This window comes from Typopeltis vanoorti, chromosome 6, assembly GCF_054136105.1.
Source record: "Typopeltis vanoorti isolate ZY-2024b chromosome 6, IOZ_Tvanoo_1.0, whole genome shotgun sequence".
Lineage (NCBI taxonomy): Eukaryota > Metazoa > Arthropoda > Arachnida > Uropygi > Thelyphonidae > Typopeltis > Typopeltis vanoorti.
Window position 1 is genome coordinate 79,620,380 of NC_143554.1, and position 18,248 is coordinate 79,638,627.

The 18,248-nt window shown below is 34.8% G+C and overlaps 1 protein-coding gene across 1 annotated transcript in view; it reads left to right on the forward strand.

Moving 5' to 3' along the window:
* Nucleotides 1–2,048: 2,048 nt before the first annotated feature.
* LOC150105608 (sodium-coupled monocarboxylate transporter 2-like) overlaps nucleotides 2,049–18,248 on the forward strand; it is a 76,759-nt gene continuing 60,559 nt past the window's right edge. The window contains exon 1 of the mRNA XM_090393996.1: nucleotides 2,049–2,345. Coding sequence (XP_090250122.1) covers nucleotides 2,049–2,345 — 297 coding nt within the window. The remainder of the gene's footprint in view (nucleotides 2,346–18,248) is intronic.

The following is an 18,248-nucleotide window of genomic DNA, read 5'->3' on the forward strand; positions in this document are numbered from 1 at the left end:
ATTTATCATCATAATATGAGGTTTGAATATTTAGTACGAAGTTAAATAGAAAGGTGATAATGTAAAGTAAGTGTAAGTAATAAATGTACTTTTCCTTTTTCAATCCCCACAATTAGGAGGCGCCCTCTCACTAGGAAAATTCCGATTTGGAACCTCCTCCACTTAGGTATGAAGTTGAAAGATGAGTTAAGCAGCTTAACACCAAAACGTCCGCGGTAAATATGGAATCTCAACAGAGTTAGTTAAAACCACAAGAGATGGTGGGATAAGAGTGTTTCATAGATTGAGTAAAAAGATATGGGACAGAGGATCATGGCCTAGTGACTGGAAGAAGTCGGTTTTCATACCACTGCATAAAAAACAGGAGGGAGTTATGAAGGCTTGCAAGAACTATAGAATTATTAGTTTAATATCTCATGCAATAAAAAGTTTATTGAAGATAATGCTAAATAGGATTGATATCAAAGTTGAGGCAGAGATGTTCGAGGAACAAGCAGACGTTAGTAAAGGTAAGGACGCCAGAGACCAGATCCTTTGCTTTAGACCAGGTTTTCCCAAACTGTGTTCCGCGGAACGCCAGTGTTCCGCGGAAGGTGAATAAGTGTTCAGCGAGAAGTGGTCCTGGAATTTTTCATTTTAGTTTTCTAAGCAGTTTTCATGAATAAATATTTTATAGTGGAAATATTCTGAGGAGAATAATATTCGTGAATATGTCGAAAAGCTCAGACCCAGAACGCCTAATAACATCTGTGTTGCAAGTTAAACGTGGAAGTATTCATGAATTATCGTTAATTTTCACACATCGAACCTTTGAACATTTGAGAAAGGGAATACCGTTGTTGATGACCTATCATAGAAATTGTCTGCAAGCGGATTATAACAATGGGCGGCGCATCCTCTGTTCTCAAAACTGAAGGAAATGATATCTGTGTAGTAAATGTCAGTGACCAAGCGGCATATTTTTAAACATGGATATATTCATGAATTATCGTTATTTTTCACACATCGAAATCTTTCAGCAATCGGGAAAGAGAATACCGCTATTTATGACCGATCATACAAATTGCCTGCAAGCCGATTATAACAATGGACGGCGTATCCTCTGTTCTCAAAACTGAACGAAATAACATCTGTGTTGCAAATATTAGTGACCAATCAGCAAGGAAGTATAAAGAAAATTTTTCCACTAAAATTGAAGATCAAGGTAGTCTGAATTCGGTTCTCAAATCTAGTAATACTGAATAATTGCTTCGCAAGTTCGTATTGTAAGGTGAAAAATCGAAACAGTAGTGCCGTGATTTTTTAAACGTAATAGGCGTGAAGATTTAAATTTTAATATGAATAAGAGACAAGGGACATTATTTAATTTGAGAATTAAGAAATCTCTTATTGAAGGTGTTGTTTGTGATGCAACAGATAGTGAGTCATCCACCACCAGCCTACAAAGCGATCTTCAGGATGTACAAAAGGAGGGGAAAACTCCAGCACACAGGAGAAAAAGTCTACATTCACTCTTAAGTACTTATAATAATATTATAAATTATTGGTGATAAGATGGAATATGCTATTGAAAATCAGCACAAATGAATTTAATATTGTTTATGTTTAATTAATTATTAATTAATAATTAATGATCAATTATTAATTAATTATAAAAATCAGCTAAATTAACAATTAATTATTAATTAATACATTACAAAATAACCAAGGTGTTCCGTGAAAATTTCAGGATTTGTAAAGTGTTCCGTCGTAGGAAAAGTTGGGAAAACGCTGCATTACACAGATCATAGAAAAATATACAGAATTTAGACCCCCTCCTGTGATGTGTTTCTTAGACTACTTTAACTTTTCGACAGCGTTTAGCATGTGAAACTGTGCGAATTAATGAAAAGAATGGGTTTTCATCAACATACTATCAGGTTGATATCCAACTTGTACCGGGAGCAAGAAGCCACGGTTATTATGTTAGATTAACTGACTTGCTTCAGGTTGGAAAGTGAGTTAGGCAAGGATGTTTACTTTGTTCTCACTTGTTTACGGAGGACATTATGCTTGAAGCATTAGATAAACCCAAGACAGAAATTAGAATTGGAGGTAGATTCATCAGTAATCTGAAGTGTACTGATGATACCGTACTCCTCTGTAATGACAAGGAAAAACTAGGACAAATTATTGATAAATTAACAAGATCAATCATAACAGAAGGCTTCAACTCAATCCTAGCAAGACAAAACTTATGGCTCTCAAAGGTAATACAAACAGGGACGTTCTTGAGAAACAAATGTGCCTTAACGGAGAAAGAATTGAGGAAGTCAGCAAGTTTGACAGAAGAAGATCAAGAATGGGTAAGACAACAGTCAGAGATTTGTTTAAAACTGGAGGGATGGATCTATCTCCATGGAAACAAAGTTCAGGATTTTGGATGCAGTTGTTTTTCCAACAGCGACATATAGATGTGAGACTTGGAACCTAAAGAAGTCTGATAAGAAAACATGGCTGCTTTTGAGATGTGGTGTTACAGAAGGCTGTTGAGGGTATCACACACACTGAAAGCTGTACAAATGAATGGGTGTTAGAAAAGATCAGTAGAATTTTAAGACTCCTTAACACTTTCATTGCCAAGCTGAAAATTGGAATTTCATGTGGTGGCCAATTTTTTTTTTATTTTTTTATTTAGTTAGCGAAGTCCACGCGATAACGCGTGATCGGCCGTTTGGTGAGAACTAGCATCGCGTGATCGCGGGATATCGTTCATTGCCAAGCTGAAAATTGGAATTTCGTGTGTTGGCCAACTTTTTTTTTATTTTTTTATTTAGTTAACGACATCCACGCGAAACGCGTGATCGGCCGTTTGGTGAGCGCTCGCATCGCGTGATATCACGTGATTGGCAATGAACGTGTTAAGGATGTTGACAGAAGAAAGTTAACATAACGTTTGGAAACATTGAAAGGATGGAAGGAGGATTTCTCAGAACAATAATAGAAGGTAAAAGTTCCTGGAAAAAGAGGAAGGGGGTAGATCTTCAATGAGATGGATGGATGGCGTGCGTGGAGTGACTGATCTTCAGAGTGTTGCAGCCTCCAGAAAAGCATACAACAGGACTACATGGCGAGGCCTAGTGTGGCACATCACCGAGCATCGGAGTGACCATACGGCATCTGTGGATGCCTATTGAACAAATGGATGGAAGTCTTTTTATCCCTAAAATGTTAGATATAATCAAGTAGGCTATTTCCATTCTTATTACATCGGTATTATTAGTATTATTCTGCGAAATAATGCTAAAAAAGTTCCACGGTAGACGTTTCCTCAGTTTTTCAGTTAAAATTTCACGTTTCAGGAATAAAAATCGCATTTTGTGCAATAAGGGCTGCCTAATTCGGAGGCCAGAGAGAAGGAGAGAAGAAAAAGTAAATTAGGTAACCTTTATGATAGCCAGGAAATAGAATCGATCCTATATCGGTCTTTCTCCTACCGTCATAACACAATAGAGATTGTTACAAATGCATGAACAAGCATTCTTTAGTTTAAAATTCAAGACTGCCTTTTAATTTATATGCAGTCAAATAGAATATTTCTTGATAGATATATCTTCGAAATGAGAATTACGTATTCTGTCTGATTATAATATAAATACATACGTTAAGCTTTAGTGGAAAATTTTCGGCTATATTCAGAAATATGACAGTACATTTATTGACTTTGTTAGACCTTAACAAGAGTTTAATTCCTCTTATAGGATGCTTTCAACCATGTCTCCAAGTAGATCTTTCATGAAACAGGAGCATTTGCGTACAGACAAACCGATGGCAAATGCATACACATGGGTAATATATGGATCTCTTAGCCTTAGTTGCCGTGGATGTTATTTTAAATAAACTCTCTTAATTTTAACAATAAAATGATCAAATATATTTCAAGGGAAGAGCGAGAGAAGTTAACAACAACAACAACAATAATAATAAACTATGAATAGTCAAGATATTCAAGGATTAGGTAAGATGTGATTTCAAATAAGCAGCTTAAATCCTCATTTTTTGTAGAGTTGTTTAATACTCCTTCGCCAAGTAATCAGAAGACTTTCTTTACTGGTAATGAGTACGGACTAGAATAAAATTATTCGTTTCAAAGTTATACTGATGATAAATATATCTCTTCTTATCAACCGATATATGCATAAACAAAGATGATATAGGATTACCTGCGCCATTTCTAATGTACAAAAACCGTCCCAGAAATACCATAAGATTGCTTCTCAAGAATCTGTACAGTTTTAAAGAAGACTAATTGTATTAATCTTAGGGATAGTCGGAGAATCAGTTTACCAATTTGACATGCTTGAACATAATACTTGTATTCGTGTTATTAATAATCTTAATCATAAAAGAAAATTTAAAAATTTAAAAAAACGCAGAAGAAAATAGTTTCGTGCTGTGTAAATAATAATTATTCTTATTTAATTTACAATGACGATGTCACTTCTGGTGACTTTTGTTCAAATTATGTACATCTAACTAAAGAAAACTCTTACCTTAATGCTTTGCTATTAATGGCTATTACATCCCTCAAGAGTGTCAGAAGACGTTTCTTTTATCAATCCAGAAGTATCGTCAGCATCACAATATTTAAAATTTGTTTTGTACGCTCATGAATGTGAACGATTGCGTACAAAAAGCTAGTAATAAATGTGACGTCTTGATGGAAGAGGGTGAATGATGCTGCACGAAATAGACAAAACGATGGGCAAATGACGCTGCATGAAACATGCCTTTCTTTAATTTGAAAGGCGTATTACCGGTTGCTTAGAAAACTGAGGAAAGCTATTAAGTGGAGTACTAAATCACCTTGAGTCAGCAGTTATAGTGTGGTGGTGGTGGTAGTGGTTCATTAGTAAGGAAAAAAAATAGCTACGCCTACGATGCGTTTTTATTACATCTATATCATGCATCTAGGGCTCTCATTACATAAAAATTTCCATTTCTGTAATTACAATGAACTTTAATTTATTACGACTTTACTTAGTAGAATGCTACAATAAGCATTTCGCATGTTCCTTTAATACTTATTAAATATAATTAATACGACACGGAATATTGTTTAGTTGTTTCACGTTTTGCAAAGTCAATAAACTATGAATTAAGATAATGCCCTGCCATTCCACCAATTTGCCATATTTTAACAAAACAATTATTTGTACGAATCACATACTCTTTTTCTATTAAACACGTCACACTGCCAGTGGTATCATACTGCCAGATATCTATGTTTTAAAGCATATAATTAAAATATCCTTCACGTTATGTATTTAATTATGTTGTCCTATTTGTAAGTGCAAGTCATTCTATGTAAGCAAAAGGATAGACATCGTGTGTTATGTTGTGTATATCGATTGCGTCAGATTACTTTGTCAATAGTCAATGTGACAGTCTGGATCCAAGGAAGCTAGATCTAAGAAACGTTTATCTGATAACCCGCTTGTATATGTATAGCAACATTCCATCTTCCCTTTCTTTTTTTCCCATCCACAGTAAACATGATATAGGGTTTATCATCATAAGGAACAGCATTGTTGAGCTGTCTTGCCAGTTGGTCTGCATTCCTCACTGTATGGAAAAGTATCAATTAAACAGCTGATAATCTGGTATTCAACATTAGTCTAATGTGTGCAATTTCATGTTAATGGACTGACTCATATGCATTATCGAAAACAAGATCGATTGCATTCGGTAGTCATACAGAATAATTTCCTATTTTGTTCTGTAGGAATATATCCATAAGAGCTGTACTGGACAAGATTAGATACTCCATTACATACAGTATAATACTCTGATATCAAAACCTTTTCCAGCAGATGAATATTCTTGCAATCTGTTAACCATTCGGCGAACTGTAGTGTAAAGCAGGAAGCCTTTCGTTCTCTGTTAAAAAACGGTTCGACACAGTTCCATCCTGTAACAATTTCTGCATAAGGTCTCAATACTTCTAAACCTCCTTTAGTTTTGAGAGGATGGACCCAGGATTTACGAGAAAATACATCAATCATAATGAAGGAGATATAAATCTTTTGATGTTTAACTGCCAGTAAGCGAAACTCTAAGAACTCGGACTAAGATCTATGAATTTCATATCGAAAAACTATCGGCAAATCCAAGTGTAAGTAACCACTTGGTAGTACAACACCAAGGCAACTCGTATCAAAGGTGGTTCAAGCTCCCTCACCCCCCCTGATATTTTCTCCTAATGTAAAAACACAGCCCCTAGGGGATGAATACTGTAATTACATTATTAAGGAGAGGTCACTACCTAGACCGGTTTCAACCTTTTTTTGACGTCTCATCAGTGAGTAGGTAGATCTGGAAGATAACAAGGTTTAAGTGAAAAGAACTTACATACCTTCATTATACGAATGCCATAAAGGTTGCTTGTATTATAACATAGATTAAAAGCCAAACGGCTATTTTTCTGGCAACCTTAATAATAATTTTTCTAGATATACAGCCAATCTCGATTAAGCTCGAAAATGTTCGAATAAGTGCAACTAGCAAATCTAATTTCTGTCTAAACTCATACTTAGTTTAATATAGATTTCCTTCCCACAGTGAAATGTATATGGTTACAAGGTCACGAAATATTATCAGGACATTTTCCCTTTCAGCACAACCAGTCATCTTTTCGGAAAATAGACATCTAAAGATTATATTATGATACAAAATAAAGCATTACCAAATCTAGATGAAAAATAGCATCAAAAACATCCCAAACATAGTCTGGAAGAATGAATTTCTTTAAGACAAAGAGGTTTACTTTACAAAGAAATATGAATTTGACAGTTCACGTGTCAAGATCATTGTTTCTTTTCGACGCAACTGGAATTGTCAAACCGCGAATTTGTTCCTGAGGACACCACAGTGAACGGTCAGTATTATTTAGGAGTAATTCAACGTCTGGAAGCCCGAATGCCACGCGTTAGGAAAAAAAACGGTTTCACAACAATTAGTTTTAGTCGCAGGACAACACGCCTGAGCACTTTGTGCTGCTTGTGAAGTAGTTGGAGACTTCTAGGTCGATCGAGCCAGATTTGGCTCCCACAGACGTTTCCTCTTCCCAAAGATAAAGTGTGTGCCTTGAAAGGGGAGCTTTTCAACTACACTGAGGACATCCAATGCTGGGCGATCAAATAATGAAGGAGGTGCCAGTTCAGGACTTTCACCATGCCTGCGCAAACTTATAAGACAAATGAAAAACATGTGTGTGGAGTTGGAGAAAGATTATTTTGAATCTTTGTAACTGACATTTCCAAATATAGCTGTGTTTGTTTTGATATAATAATTGCTGTCTCGTTGCTTAACGGACGCACTGTGCAAAATGGCTTAATTCACGAAATAGAAAAAAAAAATAATCGAAAATAATTACTGTCGTTGGATTTACTTTATGCAAATAAGATACACTAGCAGGTTACACAACACTTGTTTGCTGTTCCTGTAAATGCTTTCTTATTTCACATGCATTACATGTTAAGGTACTTGAAATGTGTTGCAACGCAAGACCCTTCATGTCATTCAACATTTCATTTCAGACATAACATGAAATATTATGTCTGAAATCATGTAAGAAACGCAGGATTTATTTCTTCCTTCAAATGATGCTGATTCACACATTTCTACGACTAGATATAAGTTGTACACCTACAAGAAGACGTATGTGAAATCCCACTTAGTCTCAAAGAATTCTGTTTATTCAGTAGGTGATTGAGTTTATAATTAATACGATTTAAAGCCCAAGTAATTCGAAAGGAACGCTAATTTCATTTTCTATCCGTTAGGAATTTCACAGTGTTCAAAGTTTGTATTATACTTTTATTCAGAATTGCTTTTTTGTTTCAGATTGTTATGAAGGAACCTGACACTTATCCACAGCGACATTAGAAAGGGGGAAAATAGTTAATAAGAATATATTTAGTTTATTTAAATAAATTAGTTATATTATTTTATTTAGTCAACCCTAAATATTCGTTTGTTTTGCCTAAATAATTTTTATGTAATTATTTCCTTGTATGAGATCATAAGGCAGATCATCTCTAGTATGAATTGAAAAGTTAGTAATTTCATAGAACATTACACATATTTCGGATATCACAAGTGAAATTATGGCATACGAACACTAAAAACTTTAGACTTCCTTCGTGCAGAATACGGAGATGAATCTCCTTGTAATACCTGTTCTGTCTTGTTAGCAACCTAATGAATTTTCCAGGTCAATATCTTCAGTATTGTTGCATTTAGGCCTTTAATTTCTTTAAAGCTGTTTAAGTAAAGGTATTTTCATCATCCATTTATAGGTGATTCCAGACTTCTCTAATTCTGTTCTAAGGAAAACTTTCAATTTCTGTATATTTCGTCAAATGTGTACATCCTCCAGACATCTAATAACCATAAATTAGCTTATTACTAGACTTCCATTTCCTCAGATCAATAGGATAACTTATGTTAGGAATATATCGACATGTGAAGGCAGTGCCGTAGCTAGAGCTTTTGCCTCCCAGGGCGGTCCCTGAGTTTTCCGCCTCTCTCAATACACATCAGATATACTACAAAATGTCACAACGACATATAGGGAAATAAATTAAAACACTATGTTTATTGTTGAAGTAAAACTTTAATTCCAACATTCTAAAATGTTATTTTTCTTGCTTTTCCGTTAGCAAAATTGTCGACAGCATTATCGAAGTCTATTTCGTCACTCAGTTGCTGTTCTATAGACAGTATGGCAAGATTTCGTAAACGCAAAGTTACGCCCGGGGCGGACTACCCCCTGTAGCTACGCTCTTGTGTGAAGGAGAATGTCGACAACGCTTTGAAGATCTATGGACTCAAATATGTTATGTGGTTTGTGGGCATTTAAAGAGATCACAAAAACTGATTAAATACTTTTGATACGCAGGAAGAAGAATAGTTTCAGAATATAATTTTAATTCGTTATCAATAATATATAAATTTTATTCATCGCACCACAAATATTCGCATTACAATTTGATCATATACTTTATGCTTCTATCAAAGAAAATTTCTCGAATCGGATAGTGTAGAAGAATGACGATCTAATATTTTTGATAGCTGCAATCTTTGTAAGTGTTCTCCACTCGCTGATGTAATGGACGACAAGATGAATGTTTCTTCCATATACTACGGATGACATCAATGATGTCAGACTCATATCTCCTAACTGAAGGAAGCACACTGTAAAATTACAAATCCTGTCAGAAACAAACCAGGAAATGGGAACAAAGTTTTACTGTAAAATATCACTGTATCAAATTAGTGGAAGTTTCTTTGCTGTCTGATATATATATTATTTTATGCGCTTCTTCTGTCCAGCTTTGAGCCTGGGTGAAATGGTCGTGAAATGTAAGATGAAGCGAAAGACGAATGCATGTGACATTGAGTTTTCAAAAATGGTCAGATGCCATGAATGCAGGATGTATCCTTCGGCAGATATTGAAGATAATTATATAGAGAGATTAATACAAGAGAATAGAGAGAGTCTGGGTGTATAAGAAGTGCAGAATACTTTATTATATTTATTCCTGTGTGGGTTTCCCCCGTTCTTCGACTGACCTTAGGACTGGTTGAGCCCTCCTCGTGAGGGATTAAGTATGTGTTTTATTAATGTAGATCCGTGTGTATTCACGGACCACAGTTAGCGTCCGTGAGGGTAAGACAGCGAATATCCAAGGTACTGAAAATGCGATTTGCGTAGATGACACTGAAAAATTAATTCAAGATATAAAAGCGGAATTGGTATAAATGAGAAAAGAGATCAAATTCATGAGAAATGTACTGAAGAGAATTATCGATTTGCAGGAGAATATGAGTAGGATGAAAGATTTGAAACTCATGGAATGATTTAAGAGTGGCAATGTATGGAGATACGATGTTGAGAAATGTGGTGAATGAAAAGGTGCACAAGATCTGTTTTCCGGATGGTAGAATGGTTGAAGCAGCATTATATAAGAGGAGTACGCAAGCAAAACAGTTGAGGAGAGTGAACGATAACAATGTGGTTAGTAAGTTAGTCAGCGTATTGCTTAGGTATGATAATGATAAATTGAGAAGGCAAGCGAAGATTATGAACTGTATCCAGCAGAGTTGTGTGAGGAGAAATGAGTTCATTTTCTCCGAAATACTGTTGGTATAAGTGAGACATGGATGACCGAAGACGACATTCTGACAGGAATAAAGATGGAGGGATGTGTATTCTTTCAGACAAAACAATAATGGATTAGCAGTGTTATCAAGGATGAAGATGCAAGGATCAAATACTCTCAGTGGTTTTGAAATACTGCCAGTGGTTTTGAAACAGTGTGAGAGGTGGACAGGATGAAATATTTAAGAGAGTGTTGCTGTAGACCTGGTAATGTGGATGACAGTGAAAAGGAAATGTTTAGACAAATAGTTATGGCTAATAAGGAAACGGTGCTCATTATGGGGCGATTTCAATTATGGTAATATAGACTGGAATGAAGAGATAGCATCAGGGAAAACAAAGGAATGAATGAATGCTGCGAGGTTTCAAGGGATATTACTTTAAGCAGTACCTGACAAAGGACACGCGTGGGTCGAGTGTCTTGGATTTGATTATCACATCTTCCTGCAGTTGGTGAAAGTGACCAAGAAATGATCATTTGGTTGGAGGCCCGCCATATTAGGACTATTTTGAGAGAGTTACATTTAGAACTAGAAAAGCAGGCGATTATGGCAAACTCCGGTGGTGGCGACTTGCAGCGATATCGTGAAGTGAGGAATCGTGGGAAGTAAATTACTGCAATTTTATCTCTATTTAGGAAATACCTGACAGAGGATATCACTGAGTGTATTCTAAAGTTCAGAAGATTAAATAAAGTAAGCATAAAATGGATGATTGAATAAGTGAAGCGTGGAGGTTGGAAAAATTGCATTGTGGAGGCGGCACAAGATGAGTGGAGATAACAGCTTCATGAGGAGTACAAAGAGCAGGAAAGAAAGGTGACTCGATACGAAAAGCAAATAAGCAATATTAGAAGCAGTTACAAATTACGCTAAAAGATATTTTGTGGAGTTTTTTGTATATGTGGCTGGAATAAAAAAAATTATAATGGGACGATGATAATGGGCAGTGATAATGTGAGAATGAAAAACACTGAGGAGAATATTGTAGAGGTGTTAAATGAGCAGTTTGTGCAAGTATTTGATTCTTGTGATTTTAACATAATGCAGACCATGAGAGTAGTGGGAATGGGGAGGTACCACTGACGGAGAGTGAAAAAAAAGGTATTTGAGGAATAGAATAAACGAGACGTCAACAAGGCCATGGGACTTGATAGAATATCACTATGTGTCGTGAGGAAATTTTTATTCATAGTTAACAACAGCTTTAACATACATTTTCAACATGAGTATTAGATTAGTCCGGGTCCCAAAGGAATGGAAAAATTGCAACATTTTTCCGTTTCATAATGGAAGTGATAAGTTTAAAGTTCAAATTATGGGTCAATTGCTTTTCTGGAGTTGGTCAAGGTGTTGGAGGAGACATTGAGGACAAGGAATCAGAAGTGGGTCAGCAGTAGAATTCTCTTTAATGGGAAGCATGGGTTTTCTAAAGGAAGATCGTTATTTAATAGTCTTCTTACTTATTATAGCAAGGTGATAACGTTGTCATCATTCGTAACATATGTAGCACAGTACCTTCATCTTTAATCCATCATTGTGCTCCATTATACAGTGCAGTTTTCAACACTTTTTTAATATTGCAACAAAAGTATAGGAAAATACAACATCTGCATTTTGCAATATGAAACGGTAACTGCCGTTTCGCTGACTTTTATTAAAAACAGTACAAACACGTGTTTTTCTCATAATTATGAGAAAAACACGTGTTTTATGAGAAAAACTGCAAAGTATACTCTATTTAGTCAAAAGAAATGAAGAAATTATGAAAGAATTAAACCAGGAATCAGTGATAGAAGAAATTAAAAAATATAAACATATAAAATAAAAAACATAAAAAATATAAAATATAAATGGATGGAACACATTCAAAGAATGAAAACAGAAAGATTACCAAAACAAGCCTTAAGTTACAAACCATTAGTAAAAAGAAAACTAGGATGTAAAAAAAGATTGGACAATGACTCCTAAAGCCGGAACAGGCCAGGCCTAAATCCCTGATAGGCATGATGGTGATCATAATTGACTAAATAAATTTATTGTATAGTTTAAGCAAGTTTTATTGACCTAAAGATAACAATTGCATCTAAAATGTTTTTAAGTAAAATAGTGATAACAAATTCCATGTTATTAACTTCTTATCACTCATTTTTACTTTTATTCGAATAACAAAATTGGATATCTGAATTATAATATGGATAGCATGCATTTTAATTCGGTGCTTTAATTTTAATCAATTCAAAAGATCGAGGTGTAATGCGCTTCTTACTGTCCCAGACAGCAGTTGTTTACCAGGAAAATCTGAAGACCTTCACTGTTGCTATACAGACCAGAATAAACTTATTAATTTTGAGGTTATATGGAAAATAAATATGACTGTTCTTATCAAATAACATCCGAATAAACACCAAAGTTGACTCTGGATTAGATATGATGTAATTTCTATTCCTTTGTGTTCATTTGTAATGAGTCCACAACTATCCTGATATTAATAAAATTATTGAAGCGGTTGTCTTCAAAGTACAATGATGATTTGGGAAGTCTACATTTCGCAGAAATTAACCAGATTGTGGATATTTCCAAAATCGCTGAGCTTTAAACACAACTGCAAGAATAATTGTCTAAACGTGATGACAATTATAGACTTACTATGTCGACCTGACATGTTATAAATGATTATTTTCATTCATATTTTAAATGCATAATCTAAATAATGAAAGATTATGAGAAACTGGCACAATAAAACCTTCTCCTCATATGTAAAAATGGTTTGTAAATAAGAAAAGGCTTTAATCAATTTTATAAAGATGAACTACGACATCCCATTCCTTACATTTCCAAATTATGCACTTCTAATTGAGGAGAAACATACCTGAATGTTTTTCTATAAAAAACTGAGACACCTCTCAAGAGTTACAGAGATCTCATGTTAGTAGCAGCAAAAAATGTAATTCCTATAATTGCTTTTAAAATTGTGAAAAGCTGTTAGCGAGAATACAGACCGGAGACTCATATACGTATAAGAATGTTTGGCATTTCACTTTATGCTGTAAATGGAAATGTAGTAAGATAAAACGAATGAATTGAGTGTGACGTTTCTAAAGAATGACATTGCACGAAATTTCTCTGCGGGTTTGAAATAAGCAAAGCATTTTGCCACGAAATATGTTAATACGTCTGAATTAAAGTCTGCAGTGTTGCAACGTCGGGTAACTGATGAGACAAGGTGACCTTGTCTCATCATCAAATAACTACAAATAACAATCAAATAAGTACACCTACGTGTACTTATTTGATTGTTATTGAGGCACTACTGCAAACTTGTGACCAACACTAAGCACAACAACGGCTATTTATCAGAGTATTTTTGACGACAGTTTATCTTGTGACCGTTAGATTTGCAGCTGAGAGGAACTACGAAGATTATTAATGCCAGTTAATCAGCGACCATTAACTGATTAACTGGCATTAATTGATTAACTGGCAGTTAATGTTCGCTGATTAACTTCAATTAATAATGCCAGTTAATCAGTGAACATTATTCTCCTCATAATATCTGCAATGGAAACGTTTCGAACTGGTATTGTGTTCCACCACCGATTGTGTAATAAGATGTCCAGTACTTCTCTGCACGTTGGCTCCGATAGACAGCTAGTTATTCACTGTTGACACACGTCGTGAGGCAGTTGATTAGCATGCTTTTCTACAGATTGTAATATTGCAATTTTCTGGTCAAGATGAAGTTGCCGGATATATGTATGAGTTTCAGGTCGACTGCAGAAAGCTGAATCAACACTTGCTACCTAGCTGTCTACGGCGCCAACATACAAAGATGATCTGGACATCTGATTACACAATCGCTGATTTACCACAATACCAGATCTAAACTTTTCCATTGCAGCTGTTCGGGGGAGGTTAATGATCGTTGATTAACTGGCAAACCTGTTGTCTGCCGGTTGAAAATGAATAATCTTCGTAGTTCCTCTCAGCAAAAAGTCAACCAAAGTTAACCCTCTGAGCCCTAGTTTAAAAATCGTATGCTATATAAAGTGTGGCTTGCGCAGTTTACCACATAATGTTTCCAAAAGCATCTGGCTTGACGTAACTAGCATCTTATCGCAAGCGTCACCGCCCAAAAGAAATATCGCCGATAGCCAACTGCATGCCAACTCCGTTCCATAATCATAATTATTACTAGAGCTGACAAAGATGATGCTACTGTTTTCCTCAATTCCAATGATTATAATAGGAAAATATACAGTATGTTCTGATCAGAGACTGCACCACTGATATAGCGCTCAATTATGATCGTACTCTCTCAGAAAAGACATCGAAATGGTTTCTATAACATTTCATGTCTTGCCTCCTGAAGTTGTTAAAAAAGTAAACCTTTTATTTAAAGCTCCCCTGGATATATGGATCCCAAAAATTCATCCCAACAACCCTCTCCGTTTCATAATCGACCCTACTGACTCTTCCCCTCTCCTTTAAATTAATCAAACAGTTCGCTAAATCTTTAATTACACTTACTGGCCACACTTCTTCTTATATAAAATATACAAATTTCAAATCCTTAATCCAGAATTTTGTTTCAATAATAACGATATCATGGTGAGCTTTAATGTACCTTGCTTACTAAGAAATATCCCCTTTCTTATAATCTAATTTGAGTGAAATTTTTTTGCCTACTCACATTATTGTTCTTTATAATTTTGCTATCCATACTGGTTACGTCTCTTGGAAGAACCTTTATATAAACAAAGGGAATGTATTTCCATGGGTTCTCCTCTCTCCCCACCCCTCCTGGACAATTTCTGTATGGAGCATTTTGAAAACATGCTCTTCCTACCGTCATTCTCAAATATTCTATTGGGATAAGACATGCTGATAATGTGCTCTGTATTTGGAAGTATGGCCCAGACACATAACAGCAACCCAGAATCTAGTCGATTATTGAAAAAAGAAAATAACAAATTGCCTTTTTTTTATTAAATTCACCAGTCACTGCTCTGATTAATGGAATCCTTTCTTTTTTTTATATAAAGGTTTCTGAGGGGAACTTCAGCACTTACCATAAAATGAAGGTTATATTTTATAGTAAGTGCTGAAGTTCCCCTCAGAAATTATGAATTGCCTTCAAATTCACTGATGGGGCGAAAGATGGAGAAAAAAACCAAAGTTGTGCACTCCTGATACACCTTCATGTGATTCCAACATGGCATCGTAATCCACTAAACAAATAAAAAGTAGCCACTTTGAAGGATGGCAAAACAGGTAAAATTATAAGATAAAACGTGTAATTTTCTTTCTTTCTTTTTTTGTTGTATTTTAACTCTTTTCTTGAATTGCGGAAAGCAAAACAGTAATTGCATGGATCGCATATATCCTAACAACGGTTGCCAAATACGTGGGATTCTATAATGCACGGCGATTTAAAAGAAAGCAGTATACTTTTCCTCTATGAAACAAGCTATTTTTTCAGCAGATCCATTGTGATAACGTAGTAATTTCCCCACATGTTGGTGAAAGTTTTGCTGAGAAGCTGATGTTTATTTCTCAAAGAAGAATTACATCTACGTAATGGCATTGGATCTTCTGAAGAAATAACAGATAAAACAGGGACAGATTAAACGTGTAATTGATTCCCTTTATATGATTACTCGCGATACGTGTTGAGTTGCTTATTGCATTGTTGATTCATAGAGGAGAAGAACTTCTTAGTAAAAATTGAATGCAGGATATAATCCCGCATATATATCCTAACCGTAGTTAGGATATATATCCAATGTTCCTCATAATTGTTGTTAATTTTCCACGGTTGGTGGTTGATTGGTTGGTATCATGTTTTGACTCAGGCTGGTCTTCGTTACTGCCATAGTAGATGTGTACCTTAGGGTCTTCTTGGTGGCATTTTGAGTTAGGAAGTTTCTTCCTGCCTCATGTAAAATATGGGCAATGCTTTTTGTAATTGCACTTCTCGTGATGGAATCATTTTGATGAAAGGGACAGATAAAACGTGTAATTGATTCCCTTTATATCATTACTCGCGATATGTGTTGAGTTGTTTATTGCATCGTTGTTAGCGAAATACTTAATCGCTTTTCATCCATGGTCCTGATACCAACAAACTCAGGCTTATCTATGGCTGCTAATAGTTGTCGTATTTTTCCAGTAACTGAACGATGTTTTGTTAATAATAGTGGGAAAAGGTGATGAGAATTTCTGGAGAAGTTTTCAACGTAATTTGAGTAAGATCGGCAGTGATACGAGTTGCTTCTAGCAGGTAGAACCTATATCAATGCACCTTTGAAGCACTCTCCATGCCCCCATGAAAGTTTGACTAAAATATACCTGTATGGTACCAACTAAACGAGAAGCACTAGTGATGGGTTTTTCTCCCTCCAGTATGCTAATGTTATAATGATGATGCAGTACTACTGATACGCCGAAAAATTGTCTATATGCTCAAAGTCCATGTGATATTATCTACTTGCTATTAGTAATCGGAGTGTGTGTAGTCTGACACCAAGTTATGGTTATTTCTCAATAAATACCAGCACTTTTCCTTCTATAATATGTGAATCCCTATTAGAATCCTGTTCATACTGTAGTACAATATTGTTAAAACCAATCATCATATTCACTTGCTGAATAATTCATATTTAAATTCCGAAGTACAGCAATATGCTGAATTCATTTTTTTAATAACATCGATAGGAGTCATGAAATTAAATAGTGCTAAAACAGCTAAGAATTTTACGGTGTGAGGTACGAAACGTTATCTGATGGAATAACGGGTTCTAATAATAATTAGGATGTTTACATCCTTCGTTGGGTGCTCTACCATGAAAAGTATGCAGTCACATCATCCCTCCCAGACTCCCCTGTGGAACTCCTGCATGCATTTAAAATGGGATTGAGGAGACCTTGAATATAATATCGAAATCTGATGGGAGCCTGTTCAGATAAGAATTTCGCAAACGACCGTTCCGCCACACGGAGAAAATTTGTAATGAGTGCAGAATGCTATAAGGCAATTTTAGTTTCAAAATACTCCTAGGGTGTTATGGTTCGTGATTTAATAGAAACGTCTTCACTGCGCAATTGCTTAATTACAGTTATTCTCTGCAGTATAAAAGAGTTTCATTCACATGTAATGTAAAAAATGCATTAATATTTAACACAGTACCAGTTAATTATTTCTTTATTATTTCACAATTTATTTGAACCGACGATATAAACTTTCTTCGCTTTTTATTAACAAAAAGGAAGTCAGATGAAGAAATATCATGTGGACTGAAGGGGAAAAGTCTCTGTAAAATCAGGAATTGTTAAGAAATTTGGAGAGAAATGTTAAAAATGCTCATTATGGATAATTTTCAAATACAATGTTATCATTAGCATTTTTTAAAGAACTAATCAATATGATTAAAAGTAGATTAATCAGCAAAATATGTCTTTTAAAATACTACCGTGAATTGACTGTAATATATAGCATTATTACAAATATATAAAATGGGAAGTACAGTCACATCATAAGAAAATTTGCGAATAACTGAATATCAAGTAACTTACTTAAGAAATAATATTGCCAATTTTTTAAATGGTTCCTTTCATTAAACGAAAAACATTCTAAAGAATAGTAAGTGGAAAAGAATAAATCTAATAATTCTATTATTTGGATTATAAAATATGCTACATTGAGTATTTACGCATATAAAATAATTCTGTCTAGGAAATTGAATATTGAATATTTCAATATTTCACATTCAGGCCAACACTCATGAAAAATGCAGAGAATAGAAATGTATGTTTTATAAATGTGTAAATTTTTATGTGGGAGCAAAGTGTTGATTTAAAAACGAAGGAAATAAAACAAAAATTGCAGAAAGTAGAGAAATATGAGAAAACAAATTCTTTTAGATTAAATGTAAAATGAAATGAAGACAATCAAGACGGAATTTTTGACATCAGCCACCAATAAAATAATTAGAAATGCAGAATAAATGAATATATCTTAAAATTCTAAAAATAATCCCGAAATG